The 22,511-nt window shown below is 33.1% G+C and overlaps 3 protein-coding genes across 9 annotated transcripts; 1 reads left to right on the top strand and 2 right to left on the bottom strand.

Moving 5' to 3' along the window:
- Positions 1-769: 769 nt before the first annotated feature.
- Positions 770-4,405, top strand: LOC113859251 (probable serine/threonine-protein kinase PBL9). Of its 5 annotated transcripts, none has more exons than XM_027492062.1 (8): positions 770-1,020; positions 1,115-1,201; positions 1,700-2,043; positions 2,173-2,226; positions 2,398-2,533; positions 2,615-2,757; positions 2,873-2,996; positions 3,540-4,180. In XM_027492062.1, the coding sequence occupies exons 2-8, from the start codon at positions 1,150-1,152 to the stop codon at positions 3,977-3,979; spliced, it is 1,293 nt and encodes a 430-aa protein (XP_027347863.1). In that variant the 5' UTR covers positions 770-1,020; positions 1,115-1,149; the 3' UTR covers positions 3,980-4,180. The 5 variants fall into 5 exon arrangements, with proteins under 5 accessions (XP_027347863.1, XP_027347862.1, XP_027347864.1 ...); XM_027492061.1 differs by having other exon boundaries at positions 770-952; XM_027492063.1 differs by having other exon boundaries at positions 770-1,201; positions 2,173-2,208; positions 3,540-4,405.
- A 1,319-nt stretch (positions 4,406-5,724) lies between these two features.
- On the bottom strand, positions 5,725-8,497 carry LOC113859250 (serine/threonine-protein kinase PCRK1). Of its 2 annotated transcripts, none has more exons than XM_027492060.1 (4): positions 8,030-8,497; positions 7,626-7,889; positions 6,746-6,868; positions 5,725-6,486 (listed from the first exon to the last, which is right to left on the bottom strand). In XM_027492060.1, the coding sequence occupies exons 1-4, from the start codon at positions 8,405-8,407 to the stop codon at positions 5,914-5,916; spliced, it is 1,338 nt and encodes a 445-aa protein (XP_027347861.1). In that variant the 5' UTR covers positions 8,408-8,497; the 3' UTR covers positions 5,725-5,913. The 2 variants fall into 2 exon arrangements, with proteins under 2 accessions (XP_027347861.1, XP_027347860.1); XM_027492059.1 differs by having other exon boundaries at positions 8,006-8,497.
- Positions 8,498-13,999: 5,502 nt separating this feature from the next.
- Positions 14,000-15,933, bottom strand: LOC113859117 (expansin-A6). 2 transcript variants are annotated; one of them, XM_027491934.1, is made up of 4 exons: positions 15,734-15,930; positions 15,314-15,632; positions 14,555-14,728; positions 14,037-14,464 (listed from the first exon to the last, which is right to left on the bottom strand). In XM_027491934.1, exons 1-4 carry the CDS (start codon positions 15,879-15,881, stop codon positions 14,419-14,421), a joined length of 687 nt encoding a protein of 228 aa, XP_027347735.1. In that variant the 5' UTR covers positions 15,882-15,930; the 3' UTR covers positions 14,037-14,418. The 2 variants fall into 2 exon arrangements, with proteins under 2 accessions (XP_027347734.1, XP_027347735.1); XM_027491933.1 differs by having other exon boundaries at positions 14,000-14,728; positions 15,734-15,933.
- Between the last annotated feature and the right edge of the window lie 6,578 nt (positions 15,934-22,511).

The raw sequence follows: 22,511 nt of genomic DNA on the forward strand, positions 1-22,511 counted from the left end.
CATCAGTTGCGTAACGTGTCGTGGACATTACAGTACCAAGTGGCAAAAGTGGAAGGGGTCCATTGATAGTGAGCATGCACACAAGACAAAGAAGGTAGCAACCTTGAGAGAGTATTAAGCATGGTACGGTTCAGACTCCAAATTATGGAAATACAAGAGAAGCCAAACCAAGGAACCTGCCATCACCGAAGATAATAATTAGATTTTTCTTTTCTCTTTGTCCAAAGATGATAATTAGATGGATGACAGCCAAATCCAGCATATGACAGTGCTCATGCAAGGTTTTTTCGTTTTCTTGGTTCTATAGTCTTTATACCTTGCGGAGGTGATGAATTATTTATTTCTTATTTACTATTAATTGATTGTTTTATTTTTAAATATTATTATATATTCACTTTAAAAGATTGATGAAGATTTTTCGTAAAAAGTATGAATTTTTCAAGTGTGAGTGCTTTTATAAAAAATAGTTTTTGTGATTTTTATAATTATGATACTTAAATTTTACTAGACAGTTATATCAAATAGTGAAACAGAGAATAACTGATTTCATTATTATTTGTTGCAATCCTATTTTTTAACATAGATTTGAAAAAGAATGAATGGGTAGAGATAGATAATTTGAGTGATAAATCTATAGTAGATTTGTTTCATGCATAGCAACAAGATCCAAAGGGAGGGACCTTGCAATGAAGAAAAACAAAAAATGGGGTCCATTACACCATGACACCATGCCATGCAATGAACGCAATGCCACTTGAGTGACCATACCCACCTTCCTTCTTCCTCCATGTCTAATGTCTTTTCTTATCCTTCCAAGCTTTTAGTTTAAACTTTTGGTCAACTTGTTCTTTAACGTTTGAATAGTTTTTCTCTCTCTGGACCACACACCACTTCATAACCACTAATATTAATGACTCCTCAACATCTCAGCACACTCCTCTGCTATTCCCCTGTACCTCCCTCCTTTCTCCTTCCTATATCCTATTCCTCTCACTCAGCTTCTCTCTCTTTCCTGTTTTAGTATAACTCCTTTTTTCTCTTCCCTTGGTTTTCAGTCCATGATCATTGTTTTTGCTCGACCTAATAGTATGTCTGCTTTTTTTGTGATCTATAGGCCACAAGGGTCAAGGAATTGGGGTTCCTTTTGACATGGGGGTTTGCTTTAGCACCCAAATTAAAACTGAGAGCCCATTTAACACTGGTATTCCAATTTTTTTTTTCCTTTATCTTTGCCTCCACCCTATATGCCTTTGAACTGAGTTTAGATTAGATCCTTGTGCTTATGTGTTGTTTGGTTTTAGTATTCTCATCCACTTTTATTTCACTCTACTCCACCTCTTTCTTATCCCCTCTGGTTTTAAAGTGGGTTTGACAGTGCTTAGCTTCCCTGCTCTTGCGATTGTTTAATGAGTTGATTATTCAGTTGTTTCATTGATCCATATGTCTTCTTTCGATATAATGTGAAGTTATGTGCACCTTCAGTGCTTTTAACAAGTAGCTCTTAACCTTAAGACCTGGTCTATTTTCTTTATCTACCTCATATGATTCGTAACAATAACATTGTCAAAAGATTAAAATCCAGTTTTTTAGATAAGTCAATGATACATGTATGTCATATGATATATTATTATGAAATAGCCAAACATATATGTGATATGTGATATGTAGTTAATGAAAGTTTGTGTTGCTATCATCTCAGGGTTAAGTTCAAAGTATGTGAGTGCCAATAAAAAAGATCTCAATCCATGTAATGAAGTTTACAATGATGTCATCAGCCCAAGTAGTGAAGTCTCGGTGCCCCAGACTTCAAAGAATGAGGGTGAGATTTTGGAGTCATCCAATCTCAAAAGCTTTAGTTTGACAGAACTTACGGCTGCAACCAGAAATTTCCGTTCAGATAGTGTGTTAGGAGGTGATTTTGGATCAGTTTTTAAGGGTTGGATTGATGATCACTCACTTTCAGCTGCCAAACCTGGCACGGGCATTGTTGTTGCTGTGAAAAGACTTAATCAGGAGAGCTTCCGATGTCACAAGGAGTGGTTGGTGAGTTCAACTCTCAATTTGTTTCTTTAAATCCTCTGCTTTGCTCATACTAATTAAGAAAGAAGCAAACGCTTCCTCTGTTACGTGGTTAACTATTGATATATGTTTGAGAATATTTTTACCTTATAGGCAAGGCATGGTATGATTCACGAAGCAAGTCTCGAGGTGCCTTATCTCATCCATGTCTCTCTTCTAAGCTAAACTCAATTTGTTTACATGACTACATTATACGGGTGATACAATTTCTATAGTAACATACTAATGTTATGTAATAGTATTAGTAATGATTGGAGAACTAATAGGATATTGTTTCTGCTACATCTACAAGGGTTTTCCTTATATTTTTAATTTTAGGCTGAAGTAAACTATCTAGGCCAGCTTTCACATCCTCATCTAGTGAAATTGATTGGATATTGCTTTGAAGATAAAAATCGCCTTCTGGTATATGAATTTATGCCTCGTGGTAGCTTGGAGAATCACTTGTTCATGAGTGAGTTCTTCCTGCCCATTGTTTTGCACATTGTTTTGAACATGAGAAGTGTGCCTAACATTAGCAATGTTGTTATAACAGGAGGCTCATACTTCCAACCACTTTCTTGGGGCCTTCGTTTGAAAGTAGCTCTTGGTGCTGCCAAGGGGCTTGCATTTCTTCACAGAGCTGAAACAAAAATGATATATCGAGATTTTAAGACTTCAAATGTCTTGCTGGATTCAGTATGTGTCCTTTACACACACACACACACACACATGACATGACAATTAGGAATGATGAATAGAGGAAATTGTTTTGATCTTATATCTGAAGATTTCCTTACTGATATGATCACAGAATTATAATGCAAAGCTTTCAGATTTTGGGCTGGCAAAGGACGAACCAAGCGGTGATAATAGTCATGTCTCCACAAAGGTAATGGGAACCTACGGATATGCAGCTCCTGAATATCTAGCCACAGGTATTGTGGGGTTCATGTTCTTAAACCATTTATATTTGAGTAAACATCAATTTAGTTTCCGAAATTAGCACCACTAATTAACTTGATTTTTTACATTACAGAAAGCATTAATTTGGTCTTGAAGTCGGAAACATTATAAATTAAGTGGTTTTATCAAAGGGACAAAATTAATTAATTTGGTAACATTACGGATCAAAGTGATTGACTGTTATTAAAGTTAAGACTAATTATGCCATTTTGGGATGTCAAAGATCAAATTGACTGATGTATCAATTTTAAAGACTAAATTAATGTTGGATTTTGTTAACTTCAATTCTTAGGACTGAATTTAACATCTAAAAGTAATAAGTTTTTATTGAAATAGAAAAAGTGTAATAAATACTTTCTTTTTTAATAAAATCTTATTATTATTGACAGTTTAAATTTAACCTGAAGTTAACATTTTTCATTAATGTTAAAGTCATTTATATTGCATTTATATTTTGATTGCATGAATTTATTGAAGGTTCAACAAAGGCTTATGACTAAACTTTGTTGGTGAAGGTCATCTCACTGCTAAGAGTGATGTCTTCAGTTTTGGAGTTGTGCTGTTGGAAATGCTATCAGGGAGAAGGGCTATTGACAAGAATAGACCAAAGGGACAGCAAAATTTGGTGGAATGGGCCAAACCATACCTAGCCAACAAGCATAAGCTTTTACGTGTATTGGATAACCGTCTTGAAGGCCAATATGCATTAGACGAGGCCCATAAAGTAGCTACCCTGTCTCTACAATGCCTTGCAACAGAATCCAAGTTGAGACCAAACATGGACGAGGTTGTCATAAATTTGGAGCAGCTTCAGGTTCCCCATATAAACGCAAACAATCAAAATCGTTCCCTTAATGGCTCTCGGCCTCGTAGAAAAAGTGCTGATGATGTTGTTGCCCATGCTAGATTCACCACAGCTTATCTACAACCTCTTACTCGACATTGCAATACTTAAATATATCCTTGAAACTTGAGCGTTTCTATATACGTGAATCCCTTCCCATAATCATATCACACACATGTTATCTAATAGATTTTACTTATCTTAGTATTGCACGTATATATTCTAAATTTTGTCAACTGTTTGTAAAAGTCAAAATAGCTGCAAACGCTGGTGCTTTTGTATCTGAATTTGGTTTACTCAATTTTGTAGTATGTTATATATATATTGTAAAGTTTTCCTAATTTTGTCCTTTTTACAAATTGACATTGAATTTGCAATAAAACTTACAGGTAGATGAATTATTGATTTCACATTGGAATAACATTTTTTTCCATCATGACGTAGAAGGAACTGTAGGGTAGATTTTGTTGTGCAACATGATACGATTAGCTTGTAGGGTGTATACTGAATGATTCATTAAGAAGGGTTTAATAAAAGGTAATATGTAATCTAATCTAAAAGGAAAATGTCTTTTTTTTAACAACTTTTTTGGACAATTTTAAGTTGTCTCTTTGCTTTATTTTTAAAGTGCGTGTATATAATAAAGATAAAATAATTATATATAATAATAAATTGTAATAACTTTGTCTTTCAAATAAACTGAATCTATATATCTTTGGCTGCTGATTGGAACTTCAATGCAGTATACTGCATGTTGCAAAATCAAGTGTCATTAGGCATTATGCAAATATATGCTAATCTGTCTGTCCTCAATCCTAGTCCTGAAGTGAGGACCCTGACTCACGATAGGAGAAAGAAGAAAGAGTAGTAGAATGTTGTTTATAGCCTTATAGGGTACTCTGATGATATGCATGTAAGGAACCTTTACCATAATTGTCTCTTCTTTTTTTTTTTTCCTTTCTTGTTAACCAATATTCTATGGATGTTGGTTAAAGAATCAATAAATAAAAAATACATATATTAAAATTCATAATAAAAATATGCTAATATGTTTTTTTGTTTTAATTCGTTATCAGTCTCTATTTTATTTTGGGTGCCAAATGCCAATGAGTTGAAAATGTCAAGGCGTGCTTGATTGAAAGCTATTCAAGTTGGAATAATGGAAAACACTTGCATTCAAATCAAAGCCACAACACAAGGGCCGTTTACCATGCATGAGTGTGAAGCATGAATCACGATCAATTAACGTGTTTTGGACGCTCGCAGGAGGAATCATCCACCTCTGTCTATATCTGACTTTATGGTTTTCTTGGTACAACGATCAAGAGAAATTAGTGATAAAAAAGATTAATTGCATAATTTTCGTCGAACAATTGTGACATTATGTTTTTCGTCTATGTAGACTGGGTATGTGCAAATTTGTCTCAATTTTTGTCAGTAATAATAAATTAATTCTTCCATCGATTTAATGCACATTTATTACATCCTTAACATTTCACGTGTAAACTTCTATTTTGAATTTCTGAAAACGAACTACTGGAAGGAGTTATTAGTACTCATAATTAACATTCAAGTATTATATACAAGTGAACAACAAACATTTCATCAACTACAAAGCACATAGGAAACCGGATTATATATATTTACATAAAATGAAATATATAAAACCAAAATCTGTGTGCTCTAGTCAGTTCTATTGCAGTAATTGCATCTTGTTTTACTAATAGGACATTTACCTTTTGATAGAAAACTTGGCAACTTGCAAGACTCAAGCGAGTATAGCTGAAAATTTTGATTCCAATTACTACCTATCTTGATTTTCAAGACTAGATTGGTTGTTTGTTTGAGAAGGCCAAATCATTTGATACTATAGCTTTCCTCAAAATTAACCTGTACATACAACTACTAATTATTAATACAAAATTGGGTATATACCAGCACGTTAACTGTGTGCCTATCAATGTTGATTTCACTGACTGAAAACTATGTGATCAAAGTGACTGTAATGGAAAATTTTGCTTTCCAAGATATGCAGATCACACTCATCACCATGTTCTTACTAGCCCTGGTGCCCAACTTTTCCAATCCAACCTTCCAATAGACTTATTTCTTAAGCTGACCATGTCTCTGAATTCAAAAACCTTCTTCAGGTAATTGTTCCCTTGTTTAGCCGGTTCAGGTTCAGTGTCCTCTACAGATAACTTTTCTTCCTTTTCTTCTACAATTTCTGCATCAGCTTGGGGGATGTATTCATCCTGAGGAAGTGTCTCATCAATAATGTTTCCAAGAAACTCAACTACCTCGCTCATTTTTGGACGGGACTTTGGCTGCTTCATGAGACACTTGTTTGCTAGGATTGAAAGTTTACGAGCCGATTTGATGCAATACTGTCCTTCAAGTCGAGGGTCTACAATAAGATGGAACTTCCTAGCATCAGAAACATAAGGTCTTACCCAGTCCAAAAGCTTTTGTTCATTTCTTGGTAGGTTTCTCTCTACAGCTCTCCTCCCAGTGATAAGTTCATAAAGAACTACGCCAAAGCTCCAAACATCACTCTTAGCAGTCAGCTTACCAGTCTGAACGTACTCTGGTGCAGCATAACCTATGGTGCCAACAACCTTTGTGAAGAGGAAATAAGTCATTTATTTTGCATATCAGGATCACATACAAAGGTTTAGACTTCAAAACATCATTACGACTTCATAAATTAGATTCATTCAGCATTGAATATGGTGAAGTATATCTAATTTACTTCAAATAAGCTGCCAGAAGGCATGTTATTCTTATCTTATCATGCTATAGTGTCAAATTTCCACCAATGGAATGTTTAAAATTAGAATATAATGAGTTTTCTCCAGAGTATAGACATTATCTTACTGATGTTGAAACATAGCCAAACCCTTCTGAGGGTCCTTGCCTAGCAAGTCCAAAATCAGAAAGCTTTGCATTGAAATTCTCATCCAGTAAGATGTTGGATGTCTTGAAATCTCGAAATATTAGCTGCACACCAGTTTGAACAGAAATAAAAAATGAGTTTCTACAAATTTTAGCTGACGTGAAATGCAGTAAAAGACATCCAGAGTAGAAGCCGTTCACAAACGTTAAAAAAGGATTAAGTCATGGCAAAATAATCAGGGGCAATTATAAACCATTGTTAAAAAGCCAAATAGGAATGTCTAACTAACAGCATTCTTGATAATGGTTTTATATTTCTACTTCAATGTAAAGATGAACAAACAAGAAAAAATTCAATGTTTACTTTAATTACAAAGAGTTTTTACAAACAGGGATTAAAATCTCGTTAATTGTATGTCCTGATCAGTGATTTTCTGCCTGGTTAGGCTTTGGTACACCTAAATGAAAGTTCCCTACTTAATCATAAATTTGCTCATGAAATTCTTGTTTGGTTCCCCACTGAAATCATTTCTGAAATTTTATTGTTCGCCAAAACCCCGTTTGGTATGAAGCAAGTAACACTTGCTTTTGCATTCACTACAACAACTAAGTCTAAACATTCTCTACCAACTGTCACCTTCCATTAAGCCAGGTATCTACACATTCATCGCTTCGCTTCAAATTCACTTTTACCCAAAATCAAGATCAAATTAAGTTTGCAAACACTTACCCGCACACACATAATTTATCAACAGAAATCAACAAATTGGCAAATCAGATAAATGACCATAAACCTAAGAAACTGATATCCTGCACGATTGTAGCACATGACAAAGCAAAATTACAATTTGCTGCACTGTACCTGAAAATCCATTTCTTCATGGAGGTATGCCAAACCACGAGCTGCATCCTGAGCAATTTTTAACCTCGTAGCCCAGGAAAGAAGTGTTGATGGTACCCGAGCCAAAAGATGATCTTCCAAGCTCTTATTAGGCATAAGCTCATACACCAAAAGCCTTTGAATCCCTCTTTCATCATCTTCAGCACAATAACCCACTAACCTCACCAGATTCGGATGCTTGATCACACCCAGCAAATTCACTTCATTAATCCACTCCTTATGCCCCTGAAAACTAGAAATGCAACACAAACATAAAAACACCACCTTTAACCACCCACCAAACCCAAAGTTAAAAAAATCGATTTTTTTCATTTCCCATATTTAAAAAATGATATAATCACTTGAAAAGGAAAGAAAAAGCATGCCTGGTGGCCATTACGATTCAACTGTTTGATAGCAACGTCCATTTGAGGTGGTGAATGATGACTGAGATTAAGAACCCCTCTGTAGACACAACCAAACCCTCCCTCACCGATCAATAGCGTTCTGCTGAAGCCACGTGTAGCGGTTTTGAGTTCGGAGAAGGAAAAGATTCGAAGGTTGTTGGCACGGCGCTGAGAGAGGAAGTCATGGAATCCGAGGGTGTCGGACAAATCCGTTGACTGAGAGTCAAAGTGAGACCTCCGCGTGTCCATGAGGCTGAGGGAGCGTGCCCATGACACCCTCGAACCCCTCGAACTCGATGCTCCCCCTTCTTCTTCTTCTCCTTTACCCTCTCCATTCGAGAAATGAAAGCACTTCATTTGCAGCACTTCAATGGAACCAGAGAGAAGGGTCTGTTACTGTAGTTAAGAATTCAGAACCAACGGAACCACACGGGAATTCGCATTGTTTCCACTCCCATGTTTAATGGTTCAGACTTGGAACAAAGAGGAGGAAGAATAATAATAATTAAATAATATAAGGTGATCTTGAAAATACGGGACTATGATTTTTCCTATGCTAGATGACGAAGTATTGAATAAACTAAGATCTTACAAGATCCCAATTAAGTCATGGACAATTTTTTATAAAATATTTTATTATAATATAATTACTACTTTTATATAAATTGTTATTTTAATCTTTTTAAGTAACGTCATTTATGAGATATTGTAATATAATCACTACTTTTATAAAAAGATTAATTTATACTTTAATAAAATATTTTATTGGAGCTACGTTTAAATTGTAAAAAAAATAAACACTTAATTAGACAAGGATTTTTTTCTTTCATTTTCTTTTTGTGCTTTTTTATTTTGTTTTGCGTCACGTAATTTTAAACAGGATATTGTATAAAAACAGGATAATATGACAAAAAAAATTGTAGAGTTATGCACGTTGTTAGATAGTGAAAAACTATACGAATACAGTGTGTAATTGTAAGAATAAAATTAGTTTAATTTTAACATGTTGTTTATATAATTTTTATATATTATTAATTAATAAAAGTGTACGAAAAATATAAAATATAAAGATGATGTTTTTATTATATAATAATATATAATTAAATGGTAGTGCAATCAATATATTTAGATTAGGTTTATAATTTATTTATAAAGTAGGAGGTGGAGGAGGCGAGGCTATTGGCTTTGTAGATAGCGAAAGAAAATGAACTGACAACTACAAAAGCAAGAAAATGATCATTGTTTGTTTTCCTCTGTTTCCTTGTGGACTAAGTAGGAATCAAAGTCTGTACTGTTATTCTACTACGAATATACTCTATTTATCTTTTAAGATTCTAAATATTAGTTATTTTAATATTTATTTATTTTAAGTTATTGAAAAAAAAAAAAAGACATTCTTATTATCTTACTTTATAAGGCTAGTGAAGTAAGTCTAATATGATTAACAGTCTTCTCATAGGTGATCAATTTTTATATACTTTTTATTTTAGTGTTTATATATAACATTTCTTTTTGTCTATATGTGATTATTTTTTGTATTCTTATACATAACTAGACACAATGTAGAGGCAAAGAAAAACACAACGCAATAAAAAAATATACAAAAAAGGCACATTATAAGTCTAAACAAATTTATCATAGATTTCAGTTATAAAATAAAAAAGTAAAATTAAATAGTAGACTTTCGCTGCTCTATTTGATTAAAAAAATCCATAAAAAGAAAAAAAATGTAAAAAGTAATTATGAAAAAATGTAAACTGATCCACAGCAATTCCTGGTTATTTTTTCTATTTTATAATTAGTATTATGATAAATTTGTGTTAATTTTTGCGGTTCGAATTATATGCAGTTATTTTTCAATGTACGATTTGGAAATAAAAAGAGAAGATCATAAGAAGTCTTCAAAAAATCTATGAAGAAAAATTTTGTTTACATGTTAAGTTTATTTGGGCTTTTTTTTATATGAAAAAAAAGTAAAATTACTAACATATAATTTTTTAAAAAAATTAAAAAATATGAGAAATTCTCAAAAATTGTTAGTGACAAATTTTGACTAATTAGCAATTTTTTTATACTTTTTTTAATTTTTTTTAATTTTTAAAAAAATTATCTTTGAGATGTTTTAATTTTTAATTTTTTAATATTATTTTGAATAATTATAGTTAACGATTTTTAATATTTTATAATTTATATTTTTTCAGTCTCTACACTTAAATTAAATATCGATATTGACAATTTTCAAATTCATATTTCAATAATTTTCTAAAAAATGACATATTTTAATATTTTTTAAATTATATATACAATCTATTTATTTATATATCTACTTATTATCATGTTAAAAATATAAAAAAAATTCAATAAATTTTTATTTCACTATTTTTCTTCTCAATAAAAAAAATACAATCATTTCCTCTTTTTCAGAAATTAATTTATTTTTCCGAATGTTTTCTAGAACATGATGACTCCAATTTTAGAAAGATTGGTAGAGGATACTTGTTAAAATAAAATTTAAACACAATTTTTAATACTATTTCTAATTAAAATAATATAAAAATTCACTTTAATTTTTTTTAAAAAAACTTAAAAATTTCCACTTAGATTTAGTCGTGCTTGGTATTGGTGAGGATTGTGGTGGCTGCTATTGATGGGCAAGGGTGATGGGGGTGACCGTCTAGCGGCGGGATTGAATCCAATAAATAGCATCATCACCGGACACCGCCGTGGGCCCACGGCGTAGCTTAAATAAGTGATTCTGCAAACATTTGCTCTTATTGACGCAGTCCCAGTTCCATTTTAGAGTAAGTCTTATCAAACGGATATCATTCAACATCTCTTGTTTTATTTTTAACCCTTTAATATGGTAATTTTAGTACTTTTACTAATGATAATTTTTTATTATTCTTTTAAAAATAGCGTGTGATAAAAACAAGACTTTTAATCACCTATTTGCCACAATAAAAGAGAAATAGAAGAGATGTATTGACTTTTGAAATTACTTAATTAAGTGAGTGGTCAAAATGGGAGACTAATTTTTTTAGAAAATAAAATATTCAATTCACAATAAGCCGCCATGCGAAATTACATTTGGGATACAAGTCCGAAAAAGTGTTCTCTCCTGAATTAATTTTTTTATTTGAGCACAATTGGCACAAAGAAGTTAAAAAAAAAAGAAACTAAGTTGCCCTTATCAGTCGTGACATTAAGTTATAGACATTCTCTTCATTTATTATTATATTTATTTGGACAACTATATGTAATGATTTTTCCTTAAATTTTCAATTCAGCGTTTAATTTCGTTTCTTCATGTGTGGAAACAAGCTCATATTTTAAACCAAATAATAATAACAACAGCGTAACTATGCCTTGTCATTACCACCAGTGACGCCATTATAATGTGTTCATAACTTAAACTTGAAGTGTACTTCTGCTTCCACATGAATTCTACTTATTAATGTCACTTCAGACATGACATAGTGATAACTACGCGTGCAAGGAGCAAGGTGTCTGTCTGGTGTTTTTTCTCAAATAAAATTTCTACGTTCATATAAATTGTGTTTGTTATCTGAAATGTTTCATATTTATATAAATACAAATTCTTAGTTTTCAATAATTTTTGTTGTTCGGTATACTCCTCTTTGCTTTAGATTTTCTTGTACTCGAAAAGTCCCTTCTTCACTGTTTATCACTGTTTGTGATATTATTTTTGGTCGAGAGACATACAGACAAAAAGGGCCGGAGGCCCACACAAGAAAAGTCCAGAGATAAGTAAGTGTATGTTTGTTTCTCATCTATATGTATTTTTCTTACCACTGTATGGGCTTGGGCAGCGCATTCCTTGTTTGGGTCCAATTTTATTTGAACTGTTGGGCTGTGTTTTCACCAAAATCAAGCCTCTCATAATCTACAATGACGGATTCAAATCCAACTGCCACCAAACAGACCTGAAAACATTGTTGCTCAGATCCACTTTATGGGTCGTCCAAGGTTGGTGTTGGGCTGTGAATACTATAAGGATGTGTGTCACGATAATACTTAAAGTTATTATTTAAATCAATTTTTTACACTTTCTATATAGGTAATACTTGTTTTAAATTTTGTTTTTATACTATTTTTTTAATTTAGTTTCAAAACATTTAATTACCTTTTTTTACGTGCTAACTCCAATTCGGTAACAATAACTGGTAATTAAATCAGACTAGAAGCACATGTTTAGATACACGTTATGATTTTATATAGTTACATTTTTTTTATTGTAAAGTGATTTTAAATAATAAGGTTTGATTACTTTTAACTAAAATTGATTTGAGTTGACATGAAGAAAATATAAACTACGTTGAATTAAAAAAATATATTAAATTTTTATTATAAACTTCAAGAAATAAAATTTTAAACAAAAATTACATCATTTTAATTGAAATTTAAAACAAAATTAAATTTATTCTTACTGAAATTTAAAACAAATCCACCAAAACACACATGAAAAGGAACTAATTTTTTCCCATAAAAGGAAATAGATAGAAGCGCGTAAAAATTGTCTTGTATAGGCATGGAAATACACACTGCATCAGCGCGATGGTGATAGCCATTGTAATGAGTTATGAGTGTAACAATAAAGGCACAGTTGGAAATCCTAGGGCCTACGTTAAATTTGCCTATGCCAATTGTTTCTTAGGCATGCTTTTCTGTTAAATAATGATAACGACAATTACACGCCCCGTTTAATATGAAACTGTTTTAAATATTCAATCTGTATATTGTTTTTAAATTATAAAAATAGTATTACTTTCTTTTTATGCTTTAAAAGATTTATATAAAATGATAGAAGTAAAAAAAAAATATTTTTATAATTGTTTAAAAAAATCTTAAAATGAAAACATATTAAGTTTTAAAACTATTAATCAAAACATATAAATTGGGAATGAAATATGTAATATAATTAGTTTTATCATAAATATTTGAAGCTTTTCTTTCTGTATTATAAAAAAACACAACCTTTCTGTTTCTGACTCATTTCCAGGAGAAAGAATTTGATGCAGTGGCACTGAATCTAGCTTTGGAGTCCAGCCATGGGTATCCAAGGCCTTGCTTTCTTTGTTTTTACCTTTTAGAGGGTAAGTAGGTATCCAAAGTTAATTTGGTGCATCCAATATCCTTTGAACAAAGTAAAGAGGTTGATGGCAGCAGTTGTAGGGCAACACAACTTACTCCTTTCGTCTTCACGTACGTGGCTGTTGGCTACCATTAACAATCAACCCCACCCATGTGCATCTTTTTTTTAAGCACAAATGCTATGATGTGACGTATTTATTGGAATCGTGAGATCACAGCATCTATTTGGTTTTGGATGAAGGAAATCCAACAATTTTTCCATTCAGGAGAAGCCAATGCAAGAACGATTGCAAATTAATTATAGTATTATTTGTTCTTGTTTATTTTGTGAAATCAGATAATATGAATAATGGTGAAAAATAGAGCAAGCGACGCTGAAGAAGAATACTTCATGAGTACAATGCAAAAAAGTAAGTAATAAAGAAGCTAAAACGAAATTGTCAGCCTCAAAATTCTAACACTGGTCATTATCATTACTAATGGGCAGACGAGCACATGCGTTCTTTCATTGAAATTCATGTCCACTATCTTCACCCCGAACTTATAATTTTCCCACTTATCTTCATTTTAAGAAGCCTTTCCTTTTTCAGATCATAAATGCCAATTTGCTCCGCTTCCCTTTTAGTCAAATAAAGTGACCACTTGAATTTAAGCCTAGCAGCTTCACTTCAAACCTTTCATTTATTATTCGTCAAGAAGTTGTTGTGATTGTTAACTTAGTCAATTATCGTTTGACAAATGCTAGTTTGTGTAAAGTTTTTTTGTATGATGTTAAACATTAGTACAAGTTTATGAACCCGGGCATTTAAGTGAAGAAGAAAGCGTTTCCAAATTGATAGAGGAAATTGTAAATTATATATATAACACCATGGTTCTATAAAAATAAAAATACAACTTAGCTGCGGGCTACCATTTTGATTTAGCCACTTCAGCGTTCCCTACACTTTCATCCTTTTAGGATTAGGCTCAACCTTTCCCTTCTCCCTTCCTGTTACAACTTTGGTCTACCATACAAACTAAAATTATAACCTCACGCACACACCCCCATTACATATTATCAAACTCACCAATTAGAAAGAAAAAACCAATCACTAGTCACAATTAAAAAGTTGTCACTCACTCACTATCTTCACCATGTCAAGATGACCGACCCATCTAAATGAAAAGAAAGATTTTTTAAATTAAATATATCTATATATATAAGCATGTCATTGATGTTGATGACATGAGTGATGATGATTATTGATGGAGGAGTCTCACACTCGGAAATTCTTTCCGGTGAAAGTTTGACCGAATTGCCAATTGGATGGAGCAATGTTCCAAGACGTGGAAGTGCGGCGGTCACTGCCCGTGACGCGGAAGGACAGGGCTTGCCCCACCAAAACCGCGTTTGACTGCCAGTTCTGACCCCAGTTCCGGCTCATCGGCATCCACCCGGTTCGAGTGCCCTTCACGTACGAGCGCACGATATCCCCTGCACCGGCCACGTTGCTAATCAGCACCAGGTTGAAGTAACGGAATCCGTTGATTGTGAACCTTAATCCTCCTCGCTTTCTGCATGGCACCCTGCGTAAATATCAACACACATCGTCACTATTTTTGACCTTTTACTTAAAGTAAGCTATCTAACTCACACAGTGAAGATACTTTACAAAAACACTTAATTCTCAGTTCTAAATTAAGATATATATTTTTCTCTAAAACATGGTTGAGTAGAGTCGAGACAATAAAACAATAATACCACATAAAGTGACTAAAGTTAAAAATGAATCCAGAAGGACCACAACAACACTATTATGGGGAAACGATGAAAACAACAAGTCCTGTCACACGATGGTCCTAAAATAATTAGGGATTTCGGGGAAAGAAACCCCAAATTTCTGACAAAATAGAGTTTTAGAGAACCCTACCCCACCTCCACCTCTCATTCAAACGCATCCCATGCCGTATAATGTAGAAAGCAAAATGTTACATAACAAAATCAGCATCACTTTGACTCAAATAAACCATACGAAAACGAACCACCTAGGGAATTGTTAGGGTCAAATTAGTACCTTTCTTTCTTTTCCTTACACATTTTCGTGCCTAGTAAATTTAACTATTAAACCCAAAAGTAATAAAAGTAGGAAATGGAAAGAAAGGTTGACCCACCGGCGATAGGCAACAGGGACGATGCCGGCACGATATTCGGCAATTTTAAGGAACATGGGCATGGCTAGGTCGAAGTGAGGACGAGGAGGGTTACACCAACCGCCATTGTCGTTTGGAAGAGCATAGTTAGGAGGGCAAAAGTTAGTTGCAGTAATGAAAATGGAAGGACTTCCAGAGTGACACCACTGCTTGTCGTTTGCACACTTCAACTCAAAACACGCACCGCAGCTAAATCCATTGTTGAAAAGCGCTGTGCTCAATGCCGCAGTGTTAACTCCGTACCCTTGGCTGTACAGATTCCCATACCCACACGCTCCCCCTGAAACATAGTATAAGGAATGTGGTTGGTTACTTTAGCCACATTGTGAGTATTAAGCGCTAAAATGTAAGAGAAAAGAAGCGGGTTGGTGAGTAACAGACCCATGGTGCCGGAAGCATCGGATCCTCCGTAGAAGGTAGCGTGAGCACTTTCCCAGGCACCGCCAGAGTAAACCCCTGGAATTCGAGCTTCAACTATGCATGTCAAAGAGATAATGAAGGCAATGCAGAGCACGCTGGTCATAGCCATTGCTTCCTTTTTCTTTCCCTCAACACTCTCAGAGGTTGGAGAGAGAGATTCAGAGATGAGAGGCGATTGGGCAGTGGGAGAGGGTAGAGTACTTATGGAGCAGAGCAAGAGCTAGCGACAGCTTGCACTGCAGGGGCATTTTTTGGAATTTTTTTAACTTTTCTATCATTATTAAATGCTACCTTTTTGTCATTTTGAAAAGCAAATATATACCACTTTTTTTTTGTGCACTACACTGAACCAATTACAATATATTATATATCAATTTTTATATATTTAAAATATGCAATAAAAAATATATAATAATTTTAATAAAAAAATCATACATTTATTTTTATTAATACAATAATGTATAATTGAATGGCAATATGAAAAAATTGCATTATATATATAAAAATAATAATTATATAATAAATATATGGGTGTGCACCAAATGCGTGTGTATTGGTATTACTAATATCTAGCTACACTATTCTGGATCACGTAGAGATCACCTTCCAATTGTATTCAGACATACTCGATTACGTGTGGGCTCCACTTTCCACAGAACCTCACTTCCAGTGGATTGCTCGGAGATTAACACACACGCTCTCAACAAGCGAGTGCCACCTAACAATATCCTTTTTCTAATTTTGTTATTTTTTTAATAGGAATTTTTTGTTATTTATTTTTCCTGTTTGGCACACATTGCCAATAAAATATTGTGAAGGTGCAAGAATCTGAAATGGGATACGGAGTAGGTGATTGTTAAATAGGAAAAGGAAAGAAAATAGAAAGCGGGAAATAAATGAGGCAAAAATTGAGAGGAAAGAAAATTGAAGGAAGATGGACAAAAGCGCCCCTGGAATCTGGTGCACATGAGGATGGGGTTACGTGAGATCGTAAAGCAAATCCAAGGGTTATAAGTGGGAAAAGGCACAGACTCCTTGGTGCTGTGAGTGTGGTAGAGCGTACATAGTTAGTACAAAAAAGCGTGACTTAGAAAAGCTAAAGAAAAAAATTTTGAAGGGTTACTTAAAAGTTAAAACGACCTAAGAAAGACAGAGAGGGTGGAGTATTAAGGCGTGATGAGCGGGTATGCGTAATAACTAATAAGAAGAGGAATGGTGGGGTCAGCAAGATTTTATTATACGGAGTAAGTGGCTCGTGAGTGAGGGGTAAGGACTAATAACGGTTTTCATTTTACATTAAAACCAGATTTTGGAAAACTGGGATAAGAATGGGAGTGGATGATGAGAGTGTAGTCTGAAGGGAAATGCTACCCAGCTGACTCTATGAAGAAAACGACAGAAGGAGATTGAGAATCCAACGTGTGGGTCGGGTCCTCCTTTCCAGACCCCGTAATCATCGGTCCTTAGACCCCGGTCCCAATTTCCTTTAACTGTAATGTGGGTCATGCTATCCATCCCCATTCTCTCACTTTTTCTTTCTCTCGAGCCGCACCCCCCAAAACTACTATACTCCAATTAAGCTTCTTATCTTCAACTTCTCATTCAAACCAACTCTTTCACTCTTGTTACCACCAATTTGTAATTTACTCCTCTCTCCCATTTACTTGTTTAACTTTACTTGCTCAGGGTATTATTCCTTCCCACTCAACTGCTTTTTAATATGTAAAAGTATTTACATTATTGTGTTTGTAAAGAAATGAATTGGAGTTTGAGTTTGGAAAAGTGAGTTAGCTTCATTGGATGCTTCAAATATACCAAAAGATGGTTGAAAAAGAGCAGTTTCCTGTTTGTCTTCTTCGTATTGTTATCGTTTATCATTTGAGTTCGCGAACCTTCACATTTTTGTCAAAATATGCCAAACAGGTCATAGGGAAAGGAGAAAAATTTTGGATTCTCAGGCCAAACGAGTAAATAAGAAGTAAAGCTCAAGTTAAACTGAAAAGATTCAGTTTGTCTTGGGGTTGGTGGAAATCGCATTCCGAACATGCTGCTGTCATTTCTCTGTGTGCCGCTGCACAAGTAGTAAACTATACACACGATGAAGACTATCCTTAGCTTAATTAATAAACAAAATATTAATCTTAATTTTTAAACTTGACTTAAAATAATTATTAATAATTGAAATTTTTTATAAAATATATTTAATACATTTTTATTACTTAAATATTTAAAATTAACTTTAAGAGTTAAAATTAAAAAACTAATTATATGACGAAGAAATTAATTCTCTCAGTCAGAACGAGAAAACAAACGTAAAAATTGTTATAGAAACTAGGAAAAGCCGAGGGAAATAAAAATTATTTGATAAGATGTTTGATGTTTTTATGGGGGACATAAAGAGCATGAAAAGAGCCATTGACAGACAATCTTCTAACACTAACGAAGTTAATTATGTATTCATAAAATTATAATTCAAGTAAACAATTATGTTGTCATAAAACAAGGGGAAACAATTTCTTTATAATTAGACCCGGAGCCACGTATTGCCATACTTTATACAGTGTGACACCATATTGTCCATAATCTAAGTCTAGTCCCATGCTAAAAGAAGACAACAATTAATTGTCGAACCTAGCAATAAGCTTACTTTATTAGTCGTCAATTACGGTATTTCCGTTGATAAAAGTTATTACTGTTGTTGAGGGATGACAAGGGCCTTGTGGGTTTATGCATATCACACTTGGATTGCATTGTTATCGTTTCAATTGGGACACAATGAATTGCTAGGGTGTAACCTAACATTGGGGAGCATCACGCATGCACAGGCTAAATTCAAATTGTGTTTAATGCAACCTAGCATTATCAGGATATGTCATGTGGAAATATGATTATGTAGGAACTGAAGGTGAAAAATAAAGGAGAGATTGCGTGATGTGCACTGGAACGGTGGGGTGACTTTGGTGATGGGGTTGTCACATCTTCCTAGCTTTCTCCCTCCAAAGCCACCCCAGTGCATGTGCTTCCCACACAAGAAGAAGACACCAAACAAATGTGATACGCATGGGCCAATAATGTCACTCCACGTAACATGTAATTTTTCAAATCTCTGTGGCTATTCGATTTGGTGCATGCGGACTCAACATTCTGCATTGCTAATCAACTTTTTTTTTCCTTTTATAATCTATGATTCGTCTACAAAAAATTGTTTCTCTAACGTTAAATTTAATATAATAAGCTTATAAATATTTTTTCCCTTGGAAAGAATGAAATAAGTGTGACGTAGTTAATGTTATAATGTGATCATAACATACATGATTTTGTAAATACTATTTGATTAAGAGATGCAAAGGAAACGAAAAAACTTAAATGAAAAAAAAAAAGAGGAGGAATTTTAATTCACTTCCTTTTCTTCGTTTATTTTGTAAAGTTTTGAATCAAATATAAAGAAAACTACATATAAAAAAATCATTCTCTTCTTATTCCTCGGAACTAAACACCATTTTCAATAAAAGCTAAAACTTTTGTGCTAAAAAGGTTAATTAAACTTTATTAAGTGATGAACCTCAATTGTGATATTTAGTTATTAGATTGATTAAATTATATGTATATAGAATACACTTTATAATTCAAATTATTATTACATAAATATTTAATATATTTTACAATGTTAAAACACAAATAAATAATACAGACCAATACATTATAGTCATACGTTTAATATACAAGTAAAAAATTACAAAACTTTACAATATGTTATTATAAACTGCAGGTTTGAAATTTATAATATATATAATTATATTAAAGTAGCCAAAAATGTTTATCAAATTCATGTTCTCCTTTGTTATTAAATATTTTGAATTTTATTCTATTTTATGCCATTTAATTACGTTGCTAGTTTCTTTTACGTTAAATTGATTGTGTTTTTCTTTCATTATAAGTAAAACACTATTGTTTTAAAGTGTTTCTTTTTAATGCATGATGCAATTGGTTTTTTCCTTTTTTTGCAAAGTCAATCCGTTTAAATCACTATGAATTAAGTCAGATTGATTCTTAAAACATGTGTATCGACATGTTATTCAAATTGTTAAGTTTGATATGAGTGTAACAATTAAGATAAAATATAAAAAAACTTTGCATATAATTTCTTTTTATTTTAATGTCCATCAGAGTATAGATGTGTGTGATCCTAATTTGATGAGGTCAAATGTCATAAAATTGAATACAAGTGTTTTATAGAAAAAACAATATTATATCGATACGATTAAATAAGATGCAAATACAAAAAGCTTGTGTATTTATAATAAGAAATGAAGCTAGTAAAAATTAAGGGGTGTGCATGAAAGTTACACTAACTGAATAATCAACATAACATGAATATTATCTACCTTTAAAATTTAAATGGGTGATTCAATTATAGCAGCTTAATTAATTTTATAGTTAATATTGTCCCCTCACAAATTAGGGCCGGGATAGTGGAATCAACCACAACCAACTTGACCCTAACGAGGACAACAAGGAACATGGTAATGTAAGCAATGATCTTGATAAAATTGATTTCAGTATTGAAAACAATGGCTACAATTGTCAAGAACAAGCGTTTTAGAAAGAGAGAAATACAAAGTCAATTGAAGAACCCCAAAGCTAAAGTTTTTATAGTAGCATTATTGATCAACACTTTTGCATCATTGCTTCCTTCTAGCGCAACCATCTTTCCATATCTGGTGATGGTATAATCAGACACAATAATGTGTGTTATTGTTTCTTGCTGTGCACCTATTGGAGACACATCTTCATCCTAGCTCCATTATTGCTTCTTGCATTTGTTTCTTCTCTATAATATTTTTCTCATGAAAGTTGAGGCTTTTTCTATTCACGGGATGATTAGAGAGCATTGATGCTATATATCAATTATTAATGTGTGATGCAAGTAACCTCAACTTAATAGGACTAAACATCATTCAATTTAAAATAAAGTAGAAGTGTTCTACAGAAGTAGATTGATATAACTGAATAAGACGCAAGCACAAAGACCTCATCGTGTATTTATAACAATATAGGAAGTCCCTAGGAGAAACATCTGCATGGAAGTTAATTACATTAATTGAATAGCTAACATAACAAAACATAACTATTCAATAACTTCTATATGGATGGTTTAGTTGCAAGTTGTAATACTTAACTAATTCTATAACTTGTTTTAATGTACATGAGATGTTTTGTAAGATTAACGTAAATTGTTATTATAATATTTTTAATATAACATATTAAAATGAATTATTTTTATTTTATTTTAATAAATTATATCATTAAATTTATGGTATAATTTATTATTAATATATATCTAAAAGGAATTTAAGATTAAATTTGATTGGCGGGTAGGATGCATTCATGAGTAGTTTGAATAAAGCTAGAGTTGAAAAGCACACAAAGTACCCTCGCGGGAAAGGAACTACTGAAGCCCGGGTCATTGACTGACAAAGACCAAACTTAACTAATTTGGCGGTTTATTAGGTAGGTATTATGGAAGACTTTGAATGGAGTATATATTTTTTAATATTTGAGAAGGAGGATAAGGGCACATTTAGTGCCATCTATTTGTGCTTGATTGTTGGGGCATTTGGGTATGGAGCATGCTTTTGATTAATCTGGTCAAAGACGACCAGAAGCATTCTTCTAAATGGGCTGGACTCTTGCGTTTTGAATTCATTAAAATAAGTTACTTTGCACTGCCATGCACTTTTTTTGGGTCTATTGTGGCTCTAGAGGTAAAATAATGTGTTAATGTTGACTTAAGTATATATGCCTCGATTAAGGATAGCAACTTGGCATGTCATTGGTACAAAAGTAAAGAGTTCTTACGTTAACAAATTTAATAGACCACAAGGTCATCTAATTAATTGTATCTAATGTCATACAATGTTTCGTTTAGAAACTAGGTAAAATCAAAATGGATAATAAAATAGTGTCGAAGAAGTACAAATAGGCTAAATAACTTGAATGGTTGGTACAGTAATCTGCAGAGTTAAGATAACAATACATGACTTTATTGCATTTACATGTATGTAATTTATTATTTAGCAAGAAGTATGGTGTTTAAATTCTATTGTGTGTAAAGTTCTTTCATACCAACAACAACTACGAGTTGTGAGCGATAATTAACCTCATATTCTTTAAACTCGAGAATATTTGTGATATTTGATGGATAAAAACAAATAGGCTAAATGTTGGGGTGGCATCTCTCGTGCTCTTTATTACAAAGAGAGTGAGATGTAACATTGGCTTGCAAGTTGCAAGGGCCAATACTCTGCATGTTGTTGCATATTGCAAGAAAAATAAGATGAAAGATAGACATACACGCACACTAGCCACTGGCTTGTGGGCTGGATAATCCTATGACAATATGGACAATACGGTGCCCCCACACAGAAGACCCAGTTCGTGATTCATTAATTTCCATCCTTATCGATTATATTCCTTCCATGTGATGATATATTATAAAACAAGACTATGAATACGTCTTAATTCGTCCAAATTTGAGGCCTGGTTGTGACCCAAGAATAATATCCCCTCATCAAACAAAAAACGGAATAAATTAGTATCAATGTCACACTCAACCAAAAGTCGAGTTTCTAGTTGTGTGAACTTTCCAACGGTTGAGCGTTTTAAGAGGATAAGATTAGTTAAAATTCATAAGTTTGTGATAAGGGAAGGGCCCCAAGGAAAATGCAATGGAACGCCT

This window comes from Abrus precatorius, unplaced genomic scaffold (assembly GCF_003935025.1).
Source record: "Abrus precatorius isolate BTA unplaced genomic scaffold, Abrus_2018 Scaffold2, whole genome shotgun sequence".
In the NCBI taxonomy this organism is placed as follows: domain Eukaryota; kingdom Viridiplantae; phylum Streptophyta; class Magnoliopsida; order Fabales; family Fabaceae; genus Abrus; species Abrus precatorius.